General features: G+C 46.9%; 1 protein-coding gene across 1 annotated transcript in view; it reads left to right on the forward strand.

The window, feature by feature from the left end:
• Positions 1-25,964, forward strand: part of LOC308608408 (polyprenol dehydrogenase-like) — a 188,676-nt gene that overhangs the window by 11,463 nt on the left and 151,249 nt on the right. Inside the window, exon 2 of the mRNA XM_081221430.1 lies at positions 21,789-21,896. Within this exon, the coding sequence (XP_081077556.1) occupies positions 21,789-21,896 (108 nt within the window). The remainder of the gene's footprint in view (positions 1-21,788; positions 21,897-25,964) is intronic.

The raw sequence follows: 25,964 nt of genomic DNA on the forward strand, positions 1-25,964 counted from the left end.
TTTTTTCTAAGCCCTGGGGTTGCCGGCCCTCTTCCTGGCTTATACTTTTCCTTATTTAACGCTTTCGAATCGGACGCTTGTTCAAGAAACCCCAGCAATAAACGGACTCCTAATTTATCTGCCCGACGTGTGTGAGTAACGCTTCACACTTGCAGGAAAGCCTCCGGCCTCGAGGGAGGGTTTTCTTTCTGTTTGTTTAAAGAGACTTTTCCGAGCCACGCAGAAGAAGTAAGGCCACTGTGCTTTGTTCTGGGGTCTTTGGAAATCACATCAAGGGTGTGATGCATTTCTGGATCTTTTGGCATCACAATGTGTTTATGTGAAGAAAGCTGCCGGCCGGTGAAGCCTGCTACAGGAGTAGGGATTCTGCACGTTCGTTCCCTGGGCTGTCTTTGCACTGGGCGTAGGGAGGATGATTCTAAAAAGCCGAGCCTTTTGGGGTGCTGACCTCGGACCATGTGTATAGCTAGGGCATCTGGGTTCTTTCCCATCGACTCTGTTCTCTCCCCGTTCCCTTCCTTTCTCTCCTTCCTTTTAAGAAAACGAGGTACCCCAGGAACAGACAGACTGGGAGGTCGGCGTCCGTCGTATTTTTCTCCTTTTGCATATTATGGGTTGCCTCTGTTCCTGGGGGCGTGGGGTGGGGGATTCAAACGTATAATTTTTGTGCACAAACATTTTGAGTTTAAACGGGCCAGTTTTCAGTCATGATAACCTGACACTTCCAGAGCGTTCTCCGTCGAACCGTTAAGTGGAATGTGGCCTTCAGTGTCTTAGATAAAGTATCTTTGCTGGCATCCAGACTTTCTCGTAAAAACACAGCCCCTAACCGTTAAGGATGTGTCTTATCTGGGTCTGCCCAGGACTCTGCTTCCTCAAAATGGTGTGTGTTTCACGCTCAGGTCTTGCTATAAAGTCAGTTTCCTTTCAGAGTCCCGCTCTCATCCCGGCTTAGGGAGGCGGGCGCCTCAGTGTGTGTTTGGAGTGACCCCGGGGTCTCGGCCACCCTCTGAGCAAGGCCTGACCCGCTGAGAAGGCCTGGGGCCCTTCACAGGCTTCTGAAAGCACCGCGGCCCTCGGACGGTTCATTTTTCTGGTTTCCGCGTGCAGTCTGGACCAATCCCGGACACATAGCTAGAATTCTTTTCCTTGGGAACCTGCAGCCCCGTGTGTCCCCGTCCTATAAATTGTACTGAATTAAGACCCAACGTTGGACGTTTTGCAGCTGTTCTGGCCACCGGGGGCTGGGTTTGCAGCTCTGCCTGGAAACACAAGCCCTTCTGTGCCTCTCACGGCTAGCAGACCCACGGCTGGGCCTTCGGGGTCCTCCTTCTACGTGTTGGGGGCCCTTGGCCACCCTCCTCTGAACTTTGCTGGCTTCGTCCTCTGCAGCCCCGTGCGGGTGGAATACAGCTGCTGCTTGCCTTGGGTGGCTTCAGCCTCCAGCCCCGCCGGCCTCTCCTCCGGCCCTGCCGTGCACACAGCCAGCCCCATCCTGTCATGCTCAAGTCAAGATCCTGACCGTTCAGGCTCCCCGTTCCTCTCTGCAGACCCGGGTTCCTGGCCTGCAGCCCTGGCCTAGACCCGGCCTGTGGGCCAGCCCTGCAGACGCAGGGCCCTCCCAGGCCCTGGGGTTTGGAACCTGCGTGGTCTCCGGGTCCCCCAGGCTGCCTGGGCCCATCCCGGCTTCCCAGGCTATGACTCTGAGGCTGGGGGCTCTGCGTGGCCTCTTTGCTGGGGTGGTTTCTGCCGGTTTTCTGGGAGCACTCTTAGACTGTCTGCTCAGTGGTTTGCCCTTTGGCCTGAAGCAAGGTGGGACGCTTTGCCCGCCTCTCGTTTTCAGCCCAGTTTGTTCACCTTCTCGACTGGCCCACACTCACTCAATTTTTTGGGTGACGTGAGACCAGATGGGATAGGCTTTTAGCAGACGGCAGGTGGCACGAGACAGGGGCAGCTTCCTCAGCAAGTGTTTCCTTAGGGAGACGGGCATCGCTTCCTCTGTTAGAAGGATGGAGCCCGGTGGTCTCCGCAGCTGTCCTTGAAAGAGGACTTCTCCTGAGAGATTTTGTCACGTGGGGTCGACAGCAGATGCGTTTCCCCTCGGACGGTGGGTGTTCTGGGAGATGGTACTTGATGAGTCTTCTTGGGGCTTTTGCTTCCAGGAGGATCCCGGCTGGGTCTTCGTGGAAATGAGGCAGTGACTGGAGGGTAGGTGACATCGGGAAGGTCACGTCTCGTGCACAGCGCCAGGGACGCCGGGATTGGGGTTTATGGTCCAGCGGAGGAGCTGATAATTGTGTCGATGGCCAGTTTGTTACATACATACTAACCTTTGTGATTCCATGCCTGGATGGAGTTGATTCTATTTTTATATATACATATATATATATATATATATGTAATATATAATGTAAATATGTATATAAACATAAGTATATATATTTACATATATAAATATATATACTTTTATATCTTATCTATGTATATCTTCTTTTCTATATTCTGTCAATTATGTCATCTATTATCATCCATCTATGTATTTATTACATATCTATCATCTGTCTACATTTTTATCATCTATGTATGTATTTATGTATTATAATCTATCTATGCATCTATAATCTATCATCTATGCCTTTGTCCATTTTCTATATATTATCTATCAACCTATTATCTATATCATCTATGTATTTATGTATCTATGATCAATTTATCATACATCTCTGTATCTAACATCTTTCTATGTATCTATTATTTATCATCTATATACTTATTATTTATTTATCATCTATGTATCTATGTATTTTCTATTACCTATCAATTTGTCATATCTATCTATCTATGTGTCTCTGTTTATCTATCCATCCATCCATCCATACTATACTTTTATGGGTAAACTGAAGATGTGTTGAGCAGCTTTGATTCTCCCTGCAGGAAATTTAATGAGTTAGCACATTTCTCCTTCAAGGACAGCTGTCATTGGTCAACGTGTCATAGGTTCACACGTTTCCCTGCTCCATAAGACACTCTGGCAGGAACCGTGGGATTCCTGCAGGCCACCCTCCTCCCGGAACCTCTGAGGACTCAGCATTTCCAGCTTCTCACCCAGGAGAGTTGGGGGAGCATCACCCTGCACTCAGTGCCTGGTCCCCTGGCTCCGAGGCTGGTGTGGCCCTCACCCCTTCACACGCACTTGGCCAGAGAGCTACACCATGCCTCTCGGGCCCGGGCAGCTGGCCCCGTAGTGGATGGGCTGAGTGGCCGCAGGCCTGCCTGGGGGGTGTGTGTGTGGGCTCTCCCCAAGGAGGAGCCCGTTCCTCGGCTGTGGGCGGTGAAGCCCACATGGAGGGTCTCCAGTGGCAGGAGGACGTGGGGGAGGTCCAGCCGCTGGGATGCAGTGACCGGGTCACCTCCCTTCCTGCTGGCATCCGGGGTCTCGTGTGCCAGGCCACGGGGGCCAGTCCTGGGTTTGTGATCAGGTTGGTTCGGGGCTGTCCTGCCGTGTACGGCCTCGTGAAGGTGCGCGGCCCGGGACAGCGGAGGTGGCACACGCGTAGTGCCCGAGCCAGTGGTGAGCCTGCCTGGGTGGGCGTCTGGCAGGAGGGACACGCCCTGGGAGGGGCTGGTGAGGTCGGGGCGAGGGGCTGGCAGGGGCCCTCCCTGGTCTTGTCCTGAGCACCCCGGCGAGGCGTTGGGATGGGTTGGGACGGGGCGATGGATGAAGGGAGGAGCAGATACACAGTCGGGGGGGATGGTGGGTGCACGATGCACGTGCAGGAAGGCACGTCCGTACTGCTGGCAGTGCAGGGGGAGACCGAGCAGGGAGCCCCCGGCCCTGCCTTTCCTCCTCTGCCTCTGACCTCGTGTGGACACCTCCGGGTGAGGTGGCGGGAGCACGTTACAGACTGAGTCTTTGTGTGCCCCCCGAATTCGTTTGTGGAAGCCCTGACCCCCGAGGGGATGTATTAGACAGTGGGGTCTTTGGGAGGTGATGAGGGTTAGATAAGGCCATGAGGGTGGGGTCCCCGTGATGGGATTAGTGTCCTTATAGGAAGAGGAAGAGACCAGAGCGCTCTCTCCACCACGTGAGGACATGGCAAGTGTGCAGCTGTGCAAACCAGGAGGAGAGCCTTGCTGGGAACTAATCTGCCCTCGCCGTGGTCTCGGCTAACAGCCTCCAGGACTGTGAGGCACGTGTGTCTGTTGTTTAAACCACCTTGTCTGTGCTACTTTGTTATAGCAGAGCCAGTATTAGTCAGGGCTCTCCAGGGAAACGGAACCAACAGGATATATCTAATATCTATGAAGATGGATAGATGATAGATAATAATAGATAGATGATAGGTAGATAGCTAGCTAGCTAGCTAGATGATAGATATGTAGATGATAGACATATGATAGGTAGATAGATGATATATAGATAAATGTAGGTATTGGTTCTGTTTCTCTGCAGAACCCTGTGTAGTACATATATCTGTATCTTTATCTCTATATCGGTATGTATATATTGGTTGATTGATTGGAATTGACCTACACAGTTCGGGAGATCAAGAAGTGCCACTGTCTGCCATCTGGAGCCCCAGGAAAGCCGGTGGTGTGTTCAGTCCGAGTCCAAAGGCCTGAGAACCAGGCACACAGATGTCCAAGGGCAGGAGGAGATGGACATCCCAGCTCAAGGACAGAGAGAGAGAGAGAGAATTCTCCCTCTGCCTTTCTGTTCTATTCAAGTGTCAACTGATTAGACGGGGCCCACCCTCCCTGGGGAGAGCCATCTGCTTTCCTCCATCCACCTGTTCAAATGCTCATCTCGTCCAGAAACACCCTCCCAGACACATGCAGGGATCACGGTGCCCCAGCCACTTGATGCATACCTGTACTCACCATGCAGCCCGAGCTGGCAGATAGAGCAGCTGAGTGCCATGGGACGTGACCAGGGCTGCAGGCCTCAGCGGGCACAGCTCTTGGGTCCAGCGACTCTGTCGCCCACGTGCTCAGGGGTGGCTGGGGGCCTCTTCAAACTACCTGTTACCTCACGTGGCCCGCAGAGGGGGTGGGGCTTATATTCACACATAAAAGACTCCTGCTTAGAAAGGCCTCTGTCGGGTCCACGTGGAGGCTGTTTTCTCTCCCCCTTTCCACATTTATTCCTGTCATCCCTGGGGCTTCTCCCCACATGGCTCTTTCCTCTGGTGTTGGCCCTTTTAGCATAACCGTTTTTATTTTTTTTAAAAAAATTATTATTTATTTATTTAAAAAATTTTGGCCATGCTCTGAGGCTTGTGGGATCTTAGTTCCCCGACCAGGGATGGAACCCGTGCCCCCTGCAGTGGAAGCATGGAGCCCTAACCGCTGGACCACCAGGGAAGTCCCATGGACCTCTTGTATTTCTCTCGGTTTGGAGGGAGTTGCCACAGGGTTTAGTGGTGACCGCTGTAGGAGGGAAGGTTTAGGATCCATGCAAGGTGACATCACGAGGCTGAAGAGCCGTGGGGCCCGTCAGCTGCCCCCAGCTCTTCCTGTCCCCCTGCTGTTGGTGTAAGCAGCTTTGCTTCGTGGCTGACACCTGCACTTGTTTCTCAAGCTGTGGAAACACGCCAGCATGAGAGGCGGCCGTCAGGTCCTCCTGCCACAAGGATGAGCCGTCATCCAGGTGACGGTGCCATGCTGGCTTGAGCTGGTGCCTTTTCCACATTCCTCTGGACCGGCTGGCTGGGTCCCTGCTTCCAGACGATGCCCATCGGAAGCTAGTTAGGGCTCTCGGTTGCCTGAACACTCATACTTTGTGCTGGCTAATTTTATGTCCATGTGGCTGGGCTGTGGACCCAGCTTTATGGTCAAACGGTGGTCTAGAGATTGCTGGGAAGATATTTTTTAAGATGAGAGGAAGGTTGGGACTTCCCTGGTGGTGTAGCGGTTAGGACGCTGTGCTTCCACTTCAGGGGGCACGGGTTCGATCCCTGGTTGGGCAGCTAAGATCCTGCATGCCCCGTGGCATGGCCAAAAAAAAAAAAAAAGATGAGATAAACATTGAAATCATGCAGCAACATGGATGGACCTAGAGATGATCATACTGAGTGAAGTAAGTCAGAGAAAGACAAATATATAATATCACTTATATGTGGAATCTAAAATATGATACAGATGAACTTCTGTACAAAACAGAAACAGACTCACAGACATAGAAAACAAACTTATGGTTACCAAAGGGGAAAGGGGTAACTAAGGAGCTTGGGATTAACAGATATACTCTATATAAAATATAGAGTATATATGTACTCTATGAGTATATGTACTCTATATAAAATTAACAGTACTCTATATAAAATAAACAACAAGGATTTACTGTAGGGCACGGGGAACTATATTCAATATCTTGTAAAAACCTATAATGGAAAAGAATCTGAAAAAAATAAATCACTAAATCACTCTGCTGTCCACCGGAAACCAGCACCACATTGTCAATCAACTACAATTTAAAAAAAATTGACACCAGGAGGCTTTGACATGCCAGATTGTCCTTCACAATGTGGGTGGGCCTTGTCCAATCAGTTGAAGGTCTTAGGAGAAAAAAAGACCGAGGTTCCTCAAGGAAGAGGGAATTCTGCCTCCAGATGGTGGCGGGACTCAACCTGTAACCTCAGCTCTCCCTGGGTCTCCAGCCTGCTGGTCTACCCTGCAGATTTTGGGGTGCCCCCTCTACACATCTGTGGTTGAATGAACCAATTCCTTCAAATAATCTGTCTCTTTCTGTCTTCCTTTCTCTTTCTCTCTGTGTTTCCTGTTGGTCCATTTCTCTGGAGGGACCCATAACTAAACACTTTATGTCCATAGATGGCACTACAAGAAAGCCAGTTAGAGTTGGGGGTCCAAGGAATACAGGAGCCAAGCCCCTCCCAGTCATGAGAGGACCTGTCAAAAAAAAATTTCATTTCCTCATACTGACGGACTTAATTGCCAAGCATCTTCCTCTCGTGTAAAACACCCAAGCTGTGGTCACCCCATTCGCTGTCAATTTTAAACATTTCCTTGTCATTGAATTCTGCTTCTCAGATGCCAATTGTTTTTTTGTAATTCAGCAAATGTAGTTTTAATAAACCCTTCTTAAAGAAACTGTAAGTCTTAATTCTGCGTAATTGATAGTTGAACAGAGAAAATATTCAACTCCGTAGTTTAGATTAAAACGATATTGGCAATTATTGTTACAAAATAAAATGGTAATATTATAAAGCTGTCAATGTGAAAATTACATTACTAACCAAAGCTGTCAGGAAAAATGAAATAGAATAAGAAATTCATGTAAGTATTCCAATTTTATCATTCTTTAAAGATAAAAATTAAAAATGTCACATTAATTTAATAATACAAGTAATAGGTACATAAACAATTATCAAGGTATGGAACCAAACCCTAAGCCAACATGATACTGATGCCTGCTATCTGCTATCATTAGTCTTCCTTTTTTCGTTCTTTGAAAACTTACTTGAATTTTTCATTTATTTAAAAAAAAATTAAAAATTTTTATTGAAGTATTGTTGATTTACAATGTGGTGTTAGTTTCAGGTGTACCGCAAAGCGATTAAGTTTTATATTCAGTTATATGTATATATATATATATATATTCTTTTTCAGATTCTTTTCCCATATAGGTAATTATGAAATATTGAGTATAGTTCCCTGTACTATACAGTAAATCCTTGTTGGATAAAGAAGATGTGGTACATATATACAATGGAATATTACTCAGCCATAAAAAAGAATGAAATAATGCCATTTGCAGCAACATGGGTGGACCTAGAGATGATCATACTAAGTGAAGTTAGACAAATATCATGTGATATCACTTACATGTGGATTCTAAAATAATGATACAAATGAACTTATTTGCAAAACAGAAATAGTCACAGACAGAAAAATTTACGGTTGCCAAAGGGGAAAAGGGGGAGGGATAAATTAGACTGGGATTAACATACACACATTACTATATACAAAACAGATGAACAGCAGAGGTCATTATTAGTGAACATGCTTTTTTTTTTTGCTATGAACATCTGATTTATTTCCCTATAATGTTAATACTCTTTAACCATCATCCTACATCACATACAACTTTGTATCCTGTTTTGGTGTTTTTTTTTTGTTTTTTTTGTTTTTCACTCCATCATTTCTCTGTGGTTGATTGAAAACCAAGTATAAGTGACTGCAAAATACTTGCCTCTTTTTTTGGTCACTTGCATAAGGTTCTAAATTGTTCATCATGTAAAGCGTGATCGCTTTACAGGTGATTCCCTCTTAGTTATGCATATACCCCCTTAATATCACATTTCTTTTCTTCCCCAACTTTATTGAGGCAAATTGACCTGTAACACTGTGGATGCTTCGTGATGGACGTGCTTAAATAGAATTGTGCAAAGCTCAGGGCATGCTCCGAAGGTGCTGGTTGTTTAATTCTCCCCTGAAGAATCCAGGCACTTTTTCTTGCATCTTTACCAGGAGCCATGGGTGTCCCCAACCTCTGATGTGTTGGGATAATTTTTGGGAAGCGCTTGTTTTCCTACCAGCCCTGGACGGCCTCAGAGTCCCGGGTGGTGGCTTCTGAGGCCACCCCATCACTAATTTGTTTGTTTGTTTTTGGCCACATGTTGCAGCATGCGGGGTTCTAGTTCCCCGACCAGGGATGGAACCCATGCCCCCTGCCTTGGAAGTGCGGAGTCTTACCCACCGGACTGCCGGGGAAGTCTGAACGCATCACTAATTTTGACCCCCCGGCACTTCTGTCGAGTCTGATGCCTGGGCCTGGCTTCTCGGAGTTACGTCCTGGGTCGGCTGTGGTTTTTCTCTGACATTCTCATCCTCTCCACGTCCGTTCTCTGGCAACTGACAGCTGGTGCTGTCGATTTTGGGTCTCCCACCTCCAGCCCACACGAGCCCCCTTCTCACGGAGAAATTCCCGGGACCTATACACATCCACGCCTCCTCCGTTGTCCGTGATTCAGCACGGTCTTCACCCATGTTGAGCAGCTTTATTGAGATTTAATCCACCATTAAATCATACAATTCAGTACAGTTTTCAGGGGACCTGCCTCCTGGTGCTTGGGCTTCTGGCTTATGCCACCCATCGCCGAAAGCATGAACTCCTGCTCTCTCCAGGGATCTGGACAACATGACATGTGCATGGCCTCCCTGGACCCACCATCACTTACTGTGGCACAGTATCATTCCTCACACCATTGCTCGTAGGACTAAGTCACTTTTTTCTTTTATAAATTTATTTTATTTACTTATCTTTGGCTGTGTCGGGTCTTTGTTGCTGCACGCAGGCTTTCTCTAGTTGTGGCGAGCGGGGGCTACTCTTTGTTGCGGTGTGCGGGCTTCTCATTGTGGTGGCTTCTCTTGTTGCGGAGCACAGGCTCTAGGGCGCAGGCTTCAGTAGTTGTGGCACGTGGGCTCAGTAGTTGTGGCTCATGGGCTCTAGAGCGCAGGCTCAGTAGTTGTGGTGCACGAGCTTAGTGGCTCCGCGGCATGTGGGATCTTCCCGGACCAGGGCTCGAACCCGTGTCCCCTGCACTGGCAGGTGGATTCTTGACCACTGTGCCACCAGGGAAGTCCCCTAAGTAGCTTTTTAATGGAGGGTCTGGATGTCTTTCTAGATTGTTTCCTTTTCTGCCAATCTCACCTTAGGATTGATACATAGATGATATGATGTATTCATATACTAAGCTTTCCCATCTCTGCCCCCCCCTCGCCTCTCCAGTCTTAATGCTTCTAGATCATTCTATCCCTGGGATGAATGGCCATCCTGTCCCTCTTCCCTGGTCACCAGACGGGGCACAGGCTGGTATGGTGTCCAAAGGGCCTGATGGTGGCTTTGTCTGGAAAGGTTGCATCCCATCATCGGTCTGTCAGGCAGGTCTCACTAGTGAGACTTTTAAGTTTCTTAATTATCGTGGTTTATCGACACAGCCATTCTTAAGGACCTACGTGACGCTGCATGTCAGGAAAACGTGTTCCTGGGGCCAGCTGACGTGGAGGTTCAGCTATATGTCATTTTAACATCATTCTGTCAATTTTGAGGACTCTGAGATACATGCACACACACATGCCTAAGATGGTAGGAGGTCCATGAAAGGGCGGCTTATGTATGTCCGTCTTCATTTGTGAGAAGAATACCAGAATTTCCAAGTCCCCGCCTATCCCCCATTATTCACGATTAAGCAAGTTGTTTCCATTTTAAGCTGAGAAATACTTCACCATACAATACACCCAGTAAATGGCGCAATTCAGTGGTTTTTAGTATATTTGCAGAGTTGTACAAACACCATTGCTATGTCATTTTAGAACATTTTAAAAATCACCTCCCAAGGGAATCCCTGTACCTGTTACCTGTCACTCCCCACTCCTGTTCCCCGCCCCCAAGGTCCTCTGTCTCCATGCATTTGCCTATTTGAGAATTTCATGTAAATTGAATCATGGCATATATGCTCTTTTTGGGTCTGGCTTCTCTCACTGAGCATCATGTGTTCAAGGTCCATGGACACTTGGGTTGTTCTCACTTTTCTGGTTACTGGGAATCATGGTACTCTGAGCATTCATCACAGGTATTTGAGTGGATACGTGTTTTCATTTCTCCTGGATAGATTGATACTAGGAGTGGCATAGCTGGGCTATTGTATCTCCATGTTTAACCATTTGAAGAATCGCTAGGCTCTTTTCCAAAGTGGTTCCTGCAATTTACATCCCCACCAGCAGTGGAGGAGGGTTCCGATTTCTCTACATCTGTACCAACTTTGTTATTTTCTGTTTCTTTCTCTCTTTCTTCTTCTTTTAAATGGTGTTTTTTTTTTGTGGTAAAAGTCACATAATATAAAACATATTGTGTGGCTTTGATTTATGTTTTGCTAAGGCTCTCTTCAGAGAGGTATGTTGTTATTTCCCAGTGGAGCACAGGATCAAAGATTTAAGCAGTGAAGAAATGAATTGACCACCCACGTGCTCTTGGAAAGAATTCAGGGTGGCTTACACGTGTCTGTGGAAGATAGAAAACACGGAATAGAGACCAAAGTCCAGAAACCTGGTAGATGAGGGACGAGGTAGTGTTGCTGCTAGCCTGGGCTTAGCAAACCCCTGTACCTGGTGTCCGCTTTGTCTCGTGACAGCGGGCAGTCCTGGCTGGGGGTCCAGCTCTCAGTATTTGATAAAAGGACCAGGCACGGGGTCATCCCCAATTCAAAAGGGAGCCAGAAGGCTCGGGTCATTTCACGACAACTGGACAGGGGTCAAGAAGGCAGAGTTCTTTGTTTTGCTTTTTAGTTTAGTTCTTTTCTCTTTTAGGAAGGCTATATTACATGGCATTAGTTTAGACTTTTTAAAAAAAGTTCCTGGGAGTTCCCTGGCGGTCCAGTGGTTAGGACTCGGCGTTCTCACTGCTGAGGGCCTGGGTTCAGTCCCTGGTCGGGGAGCTAGGATCCCGCAAGACGTGTGGCATGGCCAAAAAAAACAGTTCCTACTTTGAGATAATTGTAGATTCACGTGCAGTTGTGAGGATTAAAATGGAGCAACGCTTTACCTGTTTTTCTCCCAGGGCTACCCACTTGCAACACGGCCGTACCATATCCTAACCTAGATGTTGACTTGGGTGCAATGCAATGCTTTTATTCAGAGTTCCCTGTCCTGACTTGTATTCGCGCATGTATGCGCGCCTGTGCGATCCTGTTGCATGTGTGGCTTTGAGAATCCACCATCACGGTCAAGACACTGGGCGGTTCTGTGACCCCAAGGATCCCTGGCGTGGCCCATCTGCTTCCCACACCAACCCCCCACCCTTGGCAGCCACTAATCTGTTCTCTATATATATTCTGTCATTTCAAGACTGTCATAGAAATGGAGGCATACACAATGGAACCCTTTTGAAATGGCTCTTTTTCTCCCCACTCGGCACAATTCCCCAGAGATCCACCCACCTGGTTGCCAGAACACGATGCTTTCTTTTGAATAACACCTGTAAAATGACAGTCACACTAAAGATCTTTCTTGTACGAACAAGGCTGCAGTGAATATTTTTGTTCCTGTGTCTCTGCAGAGCTGTGGGAGTATGTCTGTGGCATTAAATTCTTAGAAGTAGAATTGCTACGTAGGGGACATGCACGTCCACTTTAGACCCCCTCCAACTCACCTCCTAAAAGATACAGTCTCCGTGGAAAATTGAGTAAATGTGCAAACGGTTCATTTTTCTGGGGCGTTGCCATCCTGGATGGGAGGGAGCTGTTCTGATTTGATGAAACCCACTAACTTCCTTTGCTTTTATTTTCTTTAAGGAGGAGTGAGTTCCAACATCCGGTTACATATCTGTACTTTATTCAGTATCGGTGAATTCCTTGTTATTTCCTTTTTCTCTTTTTTTGGGAGGGTACAAGTTCGGGTCAGGCACCTGTGAGGCCAAACGAGCCCAGGCGTCGGAGTTTGGAGCACAGAAAGGTTTAGGGCAGGGTCCTGCAAGGAGACTGTGGCTTGTGTCCCCAAACCCCCGGACTCCCCGAAGGGTTTCAGCAAAGCATTTTTAATGGGAAGGTGAAGGAGGGGTGTGGGTGGTGATTGCAGACTTCCTGGTGCAGGAATCCTTTGTCCACGTAGGTCAGGTCACAGCATTCCTGTTAACCTTCAACAAAACCAATGTTATTCTCTGCTGTGCAACTTTTTCTCTCTCTATGAATGGAAACGTAGTTACACCCTTAAAGGCCGGAGCCTTGAGAAAGGGCTCTCCTGTATATTTCAGGCTATGGGCAACATTCTGAACTCAAAGCAGAAGAATACAAAGGTTAAAGTAAAAGAAACAGCCCTAATGTGGAGTCACACATGTTCTTCTTCGTTGCCCTTGGAGCTGTCTCTAATGTGCCGTGAGCTCGGTATACAGAGAGCTGTCCTTTTGCCATTTTTCCCAAGCGCTGGCCATCACCGAGGCATGAGGTCAGCGCTCCAAGTTAGACGCTGCAAACAGAACCGGGAGCGGAGCGCGTTCTAATCATAGTCTGGAAGGGACCTCTCTCCCCGCACCCTGCAAACATCGTGCCATTTGCCAAGATCTCAGTTGCCTTTCTTTTTGCGGTGCGTGGTGATCCAGAAACCAATCCAGGGGCAAGTAGCTTCCTGCTGCAGCGTTGGACCCAGAGGCTGCAGAGCTGAGTGACTTTGGCAGGAAAGGAGCAGGTGAAAGCCTTGTCATGGGCGGCTGGTAGATACCCATCTGGGACGGGGCAGCTGGCGACGCGGGTCCCAGTCACCACACGGGTCCCAGGCCCGGCTGGTGCGCGTGGGATCAGCTTACATCTGGAATTGACGGAGCCCTTTCTCTGACATCTGTCGGACAGGAGCTGACAGGTTGGAGTTGGTGTTGAACCCAGGATCAAAGACGTGCACGGTGTGGGGAAGAGAGGGTGACCGTGGAGGTGATTTGCAAGGACCCCGTGGATCTGTTTGCAGCTAGATTTCCGGGGGAAGCGTGGAAGGAATGTGCATTGCAGCTGACCTGTGTTGGGGAGATAAGGGGGGCAGAGAGGGCCCGGGTCACCTGCCCTCCTAGGGAGCTCCCTCCAGCCAGGCTGGTGTGTCCTCGCGTGGATGTACGTGTGTGTGCAGGTGTACGCCCCTGGTTAGGGTTTGAATCACGCCTCCTCCCGCAAAAAACATATGTTGGAGTCCCCCCCCCACCAATACTGTAAACTTATTTGGAAATAGGGTCTCTGCAGATGAGTCCTCACCCAGCAGGACTGGGGGCCTAGTGAAAACGGGAAATGTGGACACAGAGATGCTGAGAAGGAGGACCCTGTGACGACACAGAGAAGATGGCCATCTACACGCCAGGGAGAGAGGCCTGGGGCAGACGTTCCCTATAGGCTGACAAAATGAGGACGTGTGCTCTACAGAGACCACCCAGGATGTGCCTGGACTTGTTGGCTGAAGCACCCCCCATCTCAGCAGAAACGCCGTCAGCTTGGATGGAAGATAAATAACGCACATGCTTGTAGTATAAGCATGTCCCGGTTATTGCATGGGCTCTACTTACACCAAAAATTGCTCATTGCTTGTTGTAAATTATATCTCTATTTCTATCTTTTCAACTGTGTATGTATCTATGTATCTATCGTCTACCTACCTGAACGATCCATTTATGTATTCTCAGTCTGTTTATATCCATCTGTTATCTGTCATTTATCTGTCATCTATCAATCTATCATCTATGTATGTATGTATGTATCCAACCATCTTTATCTATCTTCTATGTATCGCTCTATGTATCTTTCTATCACCATCTTTCAAGTTATCCTGTATCTGTCTGTCTATTGATATCTATCTATGTATCTATCTATCCAGAGATTCATTTTAAGGAATTGGCTCATGTAATTATGGTGTCTAGCAGGTCCCAAATCTTCAGAGTGGGCCAGCAGGCTGGGGGAAACCCATGGAAGACTTGCAGTTTGAGTCTAAAGGCCGTCAGGAAGCAGAATTCCCTCCTCCTTGGAGAATCTCAGTCTTTGTTCTACTGAGGCCGTCAACAGATTAGACGAGGCCCACCCACACCAGAGAGGGCAACCTGCTTTCCTCAAAGCCCCTTGATTTAAATGTTCATCTCATCCAATAAAACACTGTCACGGAAACACCCAGAATAATGTCTGACCACATATCTGGACCCCATGGCCAGCCAGTTTGGCACGTAAAATTATCCCAGGAGCTGTGATGGCCGTGCAACCATGGAGCACCTGTGATAGGATTCTTCTCTCAGCTGAAGCCAGAGGGAGACGCAGCTCCCACACCAGGCAGGGCACTGGGATTCAACAGCCTGAGACTTGGACTGTTTCTGGCTGGGCATGTCAGCTTCTTGCTTTGGAAGTCAACTCTCCAGGAAATGTGGGGACTGGCCCACGTCTGGCCTGGGTGCCCAGCATCAGGGCGGTGGTCTCGTTCTCAGCACACATTAGAGGAATGATTCCCTTGACCTCACATCCAGTGCCTTTCGCCCGGCCATTCCTCCGCCCACCCTCCCTGGGGTGCTCCTGCCCATTTCCTCCTTTGCTGCCTGTCCTCCCACGGCTGGTTGAATCACGTGGACCCCTCTGCAATCCCAGGGTGCAGGTGACGCAGATGCAAAGACTAGCCTCTGGGATCTGGGAGGGGCAGTCTCTCTCCTGGGCATCTCTCGCTTCTTCTGGCCAATGCCCTACGCCCGATTCAGAGTCCTCTGACTGCTGTTGACCTGCAAGGAGGAAACTGTAGACCTTACTCATGTTGGAGGGGGTATGAATGCCTTCACTGGGTTTTCCCGTGGCCACTTCTCAGCAATAGACATGGGGGTAGAGGCAAGATTTTCAGACGTTGCAGGTGCCGACGGAAGCGTGTCGACATCGGATCTTTTTCACTTGACATGTCTTTTTTTTTAAAATAAATTTATTTGTTTATTATTTATTTTTGGCTGCGTCAGGTCTTTGTTGCTGTGCATAGGCTTTCTCTAGTTGTGGTGAGCGGGGGCTACTCTTCGTTGCAGTGTGTGGGCTTCTCATTGCGGTGGCTTCTCTTGTTGCGGAAAACGGGCTCTAGGCATGCGGGCTTCAGTAGTTGTGGCGCCTGGGCTCAGTAGTTGTGGCTCGCGGGCTCTAGAGCGCAGGCTCAGTAGTTGTGGCGCACGGGCTTAGTTGCTCCGCGGCATGTGGGATCTTCCCGGACCAGGGCTCGAACCCTCGTCCCCTGCATTGGCAGGCGGATTCTTAACCACTGCGCCACCAGGGAAGTCCTGACATTTCTTTTTAATGAAGTATTCCATTCCTTTCTGGGTGTGGACCGAGGGGTTTGTTTGGAAGCCTCCTTGACAGGGAAACAGAAACCCTCTCTCTGTTCTTTTCAATTCTGGCGGGAGGGACCAAGAGAATTAAGGACCTTTGTTCTTTATTTTAAAATTTAATTTAATTATTTTTTATTAGTTTTTCAAAGAGTAGTTGATTTACTATGTTGTGTTAGTTTCAGGTGTACAGCAAAGTGATTTTATATATATTATATAACATGTATAATATTGATACTTGTTATTTATATGTGTATTCCTTTTCAGATTCTTTTCCCATATAAGTTATTACAGAATATTGAGTAGAGTTCCCTGTGCTATACAGTAGGTCCTTGTTGTTTATCTGTTTTATGTATAGTCGTGTGTATATGTTAATCCCAAACGCCTAATTTATCCCTCCCTTTTCCCTTTGGTAACCATAAGTTTGTTCTCTATGTCTGTGAGTCTGTTTCTGTTTAGTAGATAGGTTCATTTGTGCCATATTTTAGATTCCACATATAAGTGATATCATATGGTATTTGCCTTTCCTTTTCTGACTTACTTCACTTAGTATGATGATCTCTAGTTGCATATATATATGACTATCATTTTCACATAAATAAAACAGAAAATAAAATATGTAAAATATGTGAATATAAATATAAAATAAATATATTTATAAATATTATAAATATTTATATAATATATAAATACTATATAATTTATAAATCTTATAAGTAATATAAACATTATAAATATAAATAATAAATGTTATAAATATAACATGTATAACTAATACATATTTGTATAGTATAATATGTAAACATAAATATACAATATTTAATATTCATACATATTACTTATATTAACAAATATTTATGTTAAAATAAAAGTATCATTTATTTATTTTCATAGTCTTTTATCATTAAATAATACATCCTATTTGCTATTATCTTATTTACTTTTCTTGTTTACTTATTTTACATTATTAAATATTTTTAATGTATTAAATATATTAAACATTTAAATATATTAAAAGAAATATAGGGGGCTTCCCTGGTGGCGCAATGGTTGAGAGCCCGCCTGCCGATGCAGGGGACACGGGTTCGTGCCCCGGTCCGGGAAGATCCCACATGCCGCGGAGCAGCTAGGCCCGTGAGCCATGGCCGCTGAGTCTGCGCGTCCGGAGTCTGTGCTCCACAACGGGAGAGGCCACGGCGGTGACAGGCCCGCGTACCGCCAAAAAAAAGAAAGAGCATTCAATAAAATAAATATGTAAAATATGTAACATTTAAAATATATAAACATAATTTTACCTAGGATAAGACTATAGCTTAGATACTATTTACAAATATCTAAACAGAAACAAACATGTCATTTATATTTATATAAGAATATATTTTACACATATATTTTTATTTCTTTTTTTTCCTTAGCGGTGGTGTGAAAAAACTTCTGGGCAGCAAGTGTGTTGTATGTAGGTTGCGAAAGTCTGGGGACCTGTGTTGTAATCTACTTTGTCTTAACTGTTCAGTTTCCCCCGTAACCTCGCTTTGAGATGAAAGTTCAGGCTGCTGATGAGGCTTCTGTGGTCGTCCTTTGGTTTTTCTCTTTTTTTTTGGCCCTGCCGCGTGGCTTGCGGGATCTTAGTTCCCCGACCAGGGATTGAACCCAGGCCCCTGGCAGTGAGAGCCCCAAGTCCTAACCACTGGACCACCAGGGACTTCCCCGTCCTTTGCCTCTTCTGTGTAACACTGGGAGCTGTAAGATGTCCCCTGCAGCCCAAGACCCCAGTGTGCACCTGTGCTCACGGCACACAGTCGGCGCAGCACAGTGCTCCACACGCGTTCAGAACCTGCTGGTCTGCGTTTTCAGGAGGGCAGATGGATGCCAGGGGGACAAGAAAAGTTGAGTTGGGTCCTCCCTAAGGCTCCCCGCCCTGCAGCGCGGTGCTGGGTCCCTTCTCTGGAAACGCCAGGAGCCTAGGAAAATAGCTGTTGTATTAATCCGGCTCACCTTCCCAGGAACTAAACCCACACGCGGTTGGAATCCCTTTAGTAGAATCAAGCCTGGGTGTCTGGGAACTTTGTGGGGCGCCCGAAGGGCTCATTTGGGGTTCCCGCGAAGGACGTGCTCTTTCTGATGGATGCGGTGACGGGACATATTCTCGGGGCGGGGACAGGAGGAGTGGTGGTCCTCCCCGCCTCCCGGGAGATATTGGTGCCCCTGCATCCCTCTTGGGGCTTTTCTTTGTAGGGTTGTTGCTTCATGTTATGGGCAGCGACGCCTTACTGCCCTGGTGGACAACAGGTTGTCCCCATTTATTAGAAGGATTTTCTAACAAGTGGATTAAACCTGACTCCTGGCCAACAGGTGGAATTATCCCCTGAGCTTGGACCGCTCGGGGCTGCTCAGTGTTCCCTGTGTGATGGTGGAGACCCAGGATGGGCTAGGATACCCCATGGTGGGGGTGAAGTATGCCCTACTGTATGCAGGTATGGCAGGAGGTTTATCCATCCTTCTCTACGGAGAGACAGGTGCTGCCCTGAGGAACCTTGGCTTTACGTTGGCAACTGGCCTTGTCTCTCCACGGCAGATTCCTGGAAGTGATTTTTCGAGATCAAACGCTAGAAGCACATATAATTGCACTAGATATTACCCAGTTTCCCCTGATGGGGACTGTGCTGTTTTGCACTCCTACCCACGCTGTAGGTGAGAGAAATGAGGATGTTGAAGTCTTTGAACTTCCGCCAACCTGATGGGTGACATGGTATCTCGCAGTTTTCGTTAGCTATTAACATTTCTCTTATTAGGTGTAAACTTGGGCATGTGTGTGTTTGTTTTTTTTTTTAAGAAGATGTTGGGGGTAGGAGTTAATTAATTAATTAATTTATTTATTTTTGCTGTGTTGGGTCTTCACTTCTGTGCAAGGGCTTTCTCTAGTTGTGGCAAGCGGGGGCCGCTCTTCATCGCGGTGCATGGGCCTCTCACTATCGCGGCCTCTCTTGTTGCGGAGCAGAGGCTCCAGACGCGCAGGCTCAGTAGTTGTGGCTCACGGGCCTAGTTGCTCCACGGCATGTGGGATCCTCCCAGACCAGGGCTCGAACCCGTGTACCCTGCATTGGCAGGCAGATTTTCAACCACTGCGCCACCATGGAAGTCTGGGCATGTGTTTTTAAGGGCCATTTCAGTATGGTTTTTTTTTTTTTTTGCGGTACGCGGGCCTCTCACTGTTGTGGCCTCTCCCGTTGTGGAACACAGGCTCTGGACGCGCAGGCTCAGCGGCCATGGCTCACGGGCCCAGCCGGTCCGCAGCATGTGGGATCTTCCCGGACCGGGGCACGAACCCGTGTCCCCTGCATCGGCAGGCGGACTCTCAACCACTGTGCCACCAGGGAAGCCCCTTTTCAGTATGTTTTTATATCAACAAGTGCTTTTGCCCTTCTCTGTAGCGTTTTTTCTTCTTCTTCTTCTTGATTTTTAAGAACTCTTTACATACTCGGAAAATAGCCCTTTGAATGTGACTTTGCTTATGGTGTTGTTTTAATTTTAATTTTTTGGTAGGATTTTTTTTCTTCTTCTTTTTTTTGGGCCACACCTCGTGGCTTGTGGGATCTTAGTTCCCAAACAGAGATGGAACACACGCCCCCTGCATTGGGAGCATGGACTGTTAACCACTGGACCGCCAGGCAAGTCCTTATGGTGTTCGTTTTTTTTTTTTAAACTGTGTACACTTTTTTTAGGAGTGAAATTGGTCTATTTATTCTTCTCAATATTGAGTTAGAATTAGGAAGGCATTTCCTACTCTGAGGTTGAGAATAGATTTGTCCCTGCCTTCTTCGAATATTTTCATTGTTTAGCTTTTTTCCTCTTGGAGTTCATTTTGATGTGTCCTGGGAGGTATGGATCTCATTTCATCTGTTTTCAAAGGTCTTTTTAGATGTCCCCACACCATTTATTAAAAAGTTTATCTTTTCTAGACAACAAACTAGTGGTTACCAGTGGGGAGAGGGAAAGGGGGAAGGGAGAGATAGGGGTAGGGGATTAAGAGGTACAAACTGCTGTGTATGCAATAAATAAGCTACTGGGACTTCCCTGGTGGTCCAGTGGATAAGACTCCACACTTCCACTGCAGGGGGCATGGGTTCCATCCCTGGTTGGGGAACTAAGATCTTGCATGCTGTGTGGCACAGTCAAAAAAAAAAAAAGGAGAGCTACAAGGATATATTGTACAGCACAGGGAATACAGCCAATATTTAATAATAATTATAAATGGAGTATAACCTTAAGATATTGTGAATCACTGTGTTGTACACCTGAAACTTATAAAATATTGTATAGCAACTCTACTTCAATAAAAAACGTGTAAAAAAATGAAATAAAGGAGACAGGGAAAATACAAAATTCATCTTTGCCACCTTGATCCTATAGTTAAAGCTCCTAGGACTAGCCAGTTCCTACAGGTAGCAAATAACTGACCTGTAAACTTGCTTCTCAAATACAAAGCTACCCATCCAGATCCACACCCCACCCCCTTCTCTAAGGGGCTCCCATACTCTGGGCCACCATCCACCTGCCCTCATCCCCCCCAGGGCAGGTACCAGACAACAAGGACAGTCCCTGCAGCCAGGACCCGATGAAGTTATTCACACCAGCCCATCCTAACCCCGCCTCACCTGTTCCTTCCTGCAAAAATCACAGTAAAGCCTCTTGTCTGGTTTCCCCCTTTCCCTTTGCCTCCTGACCAACCCTGGTGCTTCCCCGTGTAACCCTGCATGGTGTGCTGTGCCCCCTCCTCTTGGGAACTGAGAGAGATCAACCGTCTTTTCAGTATTGGTCGTCTCCTGACCTGTTGGCCTCACCCCATACTTGAATAATAATAAAACCTACACTTTATCCTTTCTTCCTTCCTCCCTCCCTCCCTCTCTCTTTCTTTCTTTCTTCTTTTTTAGTTTTACATCATAATATACCCTTTTTATTTTGGTCACACAACGCACAGTACAATTTTAAAATGGAGTCAAAAAGAGAAGTCTAAGTTTAGTAAAGCATTATTTCATCTTGTATAATAACATGTTATTGACACTTTGGGTAGTTTAAGATTTTATTAGACACAGTAAATTTTATTTTATTGACGTATAGTTGATTTACAACGTGTTTATTTCCGCTGTACAACAAAGTGTTTCCATTATACATACATATACATTCTTTTCCATATTCTTTTCCATGATGGTTTATCCCAGGATATTGAATAGAGTTCCCTGGGCTCTCCATAGGACTTGTTGTTTATGCATCCTATATATAATAGTTTCCATCTACTAACCCCAAACTCCCAGCCCTTCCCTCCCCCAAGCCCTGCCCCATTGGCAACCACAAGTCTGTTCTCTGTGTGTGTGTCAGAAACAGTCAATTTTACACCATCATGTAAACGTATATTCTCATATGTTTGCATACGTGTAGGTTCATGCAAAGGTACATGGTTAAAGGAGTCATCGTGTTCTCTGTTTTTATAAGATACTCTATATTCTCATGTGGTCTTCAGACTTTGTAGAAAACAATGGGCCGTCCCTCCATAACAAGCAATTTCCTAACTAAATTTGAGAAAATGAGTACAAGTATAGAATCTACACTTTACAACACAACCAACACGGTCCGAGAGGATTAACCTAGGACTCTCACCCACAGCCGTCAATGATAGACGCTACGTGGAGCTCTCTGCAGATCATTTTGGCAGCGTTAATTCCTGCAAAGGTATCATCGGGGACCGAGCAAGGATTTATCAGGTGGCTTTACCAGGCTGTCCTCATTCAGGGCAGCTGCACTGTATTACACTCATGCATCCCGAGCCTGTAGGAATTCAGAAGAGCAAAACCACAAATACCGAACCACAACTCCCGTTGGCATTGTGCCCTCTTTTGCGACTTCATTCTCATCAACGTGTGCTTGCTTCTAAACCTTTACCTCGGTTTCTTTTTCTTTTCTCCTGCAGTTTTCCCCCTACAACTCGAGCGTGTTGCTATAGTGACCGGCGGGACCGATGGAATTGGATATTCGACCGCGAAGCATCTGGCCAAACTGGGCATGCACGTTATCATAGGTGATGATTCCCTTCTACAACTCCTTGTATCTTAGAGCGAGCGGGAGATATGCAGCTGCTTGCTTCTACGTGTATGGAAATATTGATGTGCTTCCAGATCCAAGTGCAGGAGGCGTAAGGGTGAATACTCAAAAACTGAAAGAGACAGGAAATTGTGTTGCGCTTTTTTTTTGGACAGGAGTCGAGGTTCTGCTGTGATATGGATCATATATTTTTTTTCCTGTATGATTCACTGCAGTAAACAGCAATAAGTGTGAATTAGTTTGCCAGACCTCTCCTAAAAAATCCTATGACAATCTGGGTGGATTAAACAGCAAACATTTTTCCTGTCCCAGTCCTCGTGGCTGGAATCTGAGATCCAGGTGTGGGCAGGGCTGGTCCCTCCCGAGACCTCTCTCCTGGGTGTGTAGACAGCCGTCTTCTCCGTGTGTCCTCACGTGGTCGTCCCTCTGTGTGCGTCTATGTCCTGATCTCCTCTTCTTATAAGGACACCAGTTCTATGGGATCAGGGCCCACCCTAGTGGGTGGACCTCATTTTACCTTCATCCCCTCTTTAAAGACCCCATCTCCAAATACAGCCACACTCTGAGGTCCTGGGGGTCAGGGCTGCAACATAGGATGTTGCGATGTCATGATTCAGCTCCCAGCAGAATCTGAACAGCTTCTGCATTTCAGATTCTGAGCCGAAACTCTCTGTGTTTGCCTTCTTCTTTCTGAAACTTTCTAATGGCTTATTTCCGTCCCTAAATCCTCTTTGAAAATGAAGGGACTTTCTTCTGCTAGGAAAGTGAAGATGGTTCAAGTGAGCTCATTTTACATTTGCGAACATGCCCATTCAGTTGGAGGTAGAAGTTTAAATCAGCTGGAAAAAATGATATGGGGAGATGAGCTTTGAAAAAACGCCGTAATATTTATCATGCTTCTCCCGACATCATCTGGATTCAGTTAATCCCTTTTATGGTGGCTGTTTTTATGAAAATTGTACTGCAGGTCTGGTTTTAGGTGTTAGGAATTGCTTTTCACTTCAGTCTTTCTAAAATATTGACCACGGCCCTTCATTCATTCATTATCGATTCATTTCTTCCTTTCTCCTGTTTCTCCTCCATCGTGGGTTGAAGGATGACTTCAGCTCAGACACAGCACTTGGGGCTGTGGGTTTAAACACATGTGCATCTTGCTCCTTCGTGGGTCTGTCCATAAGTTCCATCCACAGCCAGATTCCCCCTTTTCTGCTCCCTGAATACCTTCACATCTAGTGACGCCTCAGTGCACAAACTGAAATCTATCATAGTATCAACCAATTGTATTGAAATGCAGGTATAAAAGTATATAAGGAAAAAAACTGCCACATAATTATACACATTATGTCTTTCTACAACGAATAATATGATCTCCTATGAGCTTAGTAACCCCTCCGATTTGGAGCTGTGAGGATCTTTTTTTTTCTTTTTTCCATTGGTTGCGCCGGGTCTTAGTTGCGGCAGGCAGGCTCCTTCGTTGCAGCAGTTGGGCTCCTTCGTTGCGGCATGCATGTGGGATCTAGTTCTCTGACCGGGGATCGAACCCGGGCCCCCCGCATTGGGAGCATGGAGTCTTAACCACTGCGCCACCAGGGAAGTCCTGCTCTGAGGATCTTAAACCTTATTTCAAGACATCTTCAAGAACTGAACCCTGATAGGAGAATGTGATTTCTGTCGGTGGCCAAGCCGTAGATCCTGTCCATCCTGTCCTGTTTGTCTTGTCCACATTCCCTTGGAGGCCGGTCATGATGATGATGTCCATTCTTCCCCGTCGAAACTCACAGATGCCCTGAGTCCCACGTGGGACATCTCCAGGGGTCCCGTGTAGCCCTCTGCTCTTGGAGGGGTGGGGCTTACCTGGGCACACACAGCTCTCCCCTTATGCCCTTACATTTGAACTGTTTTTTTGCTTTTGCAAAACCTGACGGCACCATGAAAATTTCTTCCATTTCATGGCCTGTCACATGTTCCACTCTCTTTTCAAAGACTGCAGTTTCTTATGGTGATTCCCGTTTTCACATAACCATCTTTCTCTCATGTATGATGGGGTCTGTGGAATGGCCCACATTTGTCTCGCTTTGGGAGCAGTAAGTCACTTCTTGGTCTACTTCACTGTTCTTTGTCCCCATCGAAGGGTTCTTTCCATCAGGAATATGGCTAAGGCCCATTCTCTGTTTTCTTTTGTGTGTGTGTGCTTTCTTTTTCTTTTTTCCCCCCCTCTTTCAATAAGTCTTTTTAAAAAAAATTTATTGGAATATAGTTGCTTTACACTGCTGTGTTAGTTTCTGCTGTACAGCAAAGTGAATCAGCTATGCATATATATCTATCCTCTCTTTTTTGGATTCCCTTCCCATTTAGGTCACCAGAGAGCACCAAGTAGAGTTCCCTGTGCTCTACAGTAGGTTCTCATTCGTTAGCTATTTTATACATAGTCGTGTATAGATGTCCATCCCAATCTCTCAATTCATCCCAGCTCCCTGCCTTCCCCCCCGGGTTAAGTCCTATTCTTTTGATAGATGTGGACATATTAAAAGTTTCTGAACTTGAAATTACCAACTTTATCACTATCCATAACTCCCCTTAGATGAAGATGGGTTGGTTGCAGACCAGGAGGTCTTGTGGGAGAGGGGATGCATCTGAGGATGTATACCTGGAGCTCCTTTATCAACTTGAGCACCTCTGTGATCTGTTTATGTCTCTCTGGGGCCTGAGAATGTCAAGGATGTAGGATGTGGGAGCAGACCTCAAGGCTGCAGGGAGGCCGTGAGATGGTGCTGGACTCTAACCCCCTGGTTTGTTGACTTTCCATGGTGGGGCAGCCTCTGTTGTCTCACTAGAGACATGACAAGCCTTCCATGTCTTGGATTTCTGCCAATATTTGGAAGACTTGGTCAAAGTGATGTCAGCTGTTGAAAAGGAAGAGCCATACATCCCCTCTGAGGACCGGCTGGACCTGGGCTAGTGGTGGAAAGATGCTGGTGGAGCAAATCCAGGAGGAACTTTCCAGTCTGAGCAAAGATGGGAGGCTGGCGTCCAGGGCTGGTGTCTCTGCCCCTGGGGTCCCTCCACCACAGACATCTTCATCTTCTTAATTCCTAGTGAAACTAGGTGATGTTGGATGACAGAGAAATAAAAAGAGCCCCATTTCTGTGCTTTTTGCCTCAGTGTGGTGGTTTTGCTCATGAGGAAGTCTAGAGGGTTAGGTCACGAGGAGATGTAGAGGGAAGGTCAGGAGAAGGTCTGAATGGAAGGTCAGGAGAAGGTCAGGAGAAGGTCTGAATGGGAAGGACTGAATGGGAAGGTCAGGAGAAAGTCTGAATGGGAAGGTCTGAATGGGAAGGTCAGGAGAAGGTCTGAATGGAAGGACTGAATGGGAAGGTCAGGAGAAAGTCTGAATGGGAAGGTCTGAATGGGAAGGTCTGAATGGGAAGGTCTGAATGGAAGGTCTGAATGGAAGGTCTGAATGGAAGGACTGAATGGGAAGGTCAGGAGAAGGTCTGAATGGGAAGGACTGAATGGGAAGGTCAGGAGAAGGTCTGAATGGAAGGTCAGGAGAAGGTCTGAATGGGAAGGTCAGGAGGAGGTCTGAATGGGAAGGTCAGGAGAAAGTCTGAATGGGAAGGTCTGGGAAGGTCAGGAGAAGGTCTGAATGGAAGGACTGAATGGGAAGGTCAGGAGGAGGAGTGAATGGAAGGACTGAATGGGAAGGTCAGGAGGAGGTCTGAATGGGAAGGTCAGGAGGAGGTCTGAATGGAAGGACTGAATGGGAAGGTCAGGAGAAGGACTGAATGGAAGGTCAGGAGAAGTTCTGAATGGGAAGGACTGAATGGGAACGTCCCTAGAAGGTCTGAATGGAAGGTCAGGAGAAGGTCTGAATGGGAAGGTCAGGAGAAGGTCTGAATGGGAAGGTCTGATGGGAAGGTCAGGGTAAGGACTGAATGGGAAGGTCAGGAGGAAGACTGAATGGGAACGTCAGGAGGAAGTCTGAATGGGAAGGTCAGGAGGAGGTCTGAATGGGAAGGTCAAGAGGATGTCCAGTTGGGAATGT

Source organism: Mesoplodon bidens (assembly GCF_964165515.1).
Source record: "Mesoplodon bidens genome assembly, chromosome: X".
NCBI lineage: Eukaryota > Metazoa > Chordata > Mammalia > Artiodactyla > Ziphiidae > Mesoplodon > Mesoplodon bidens.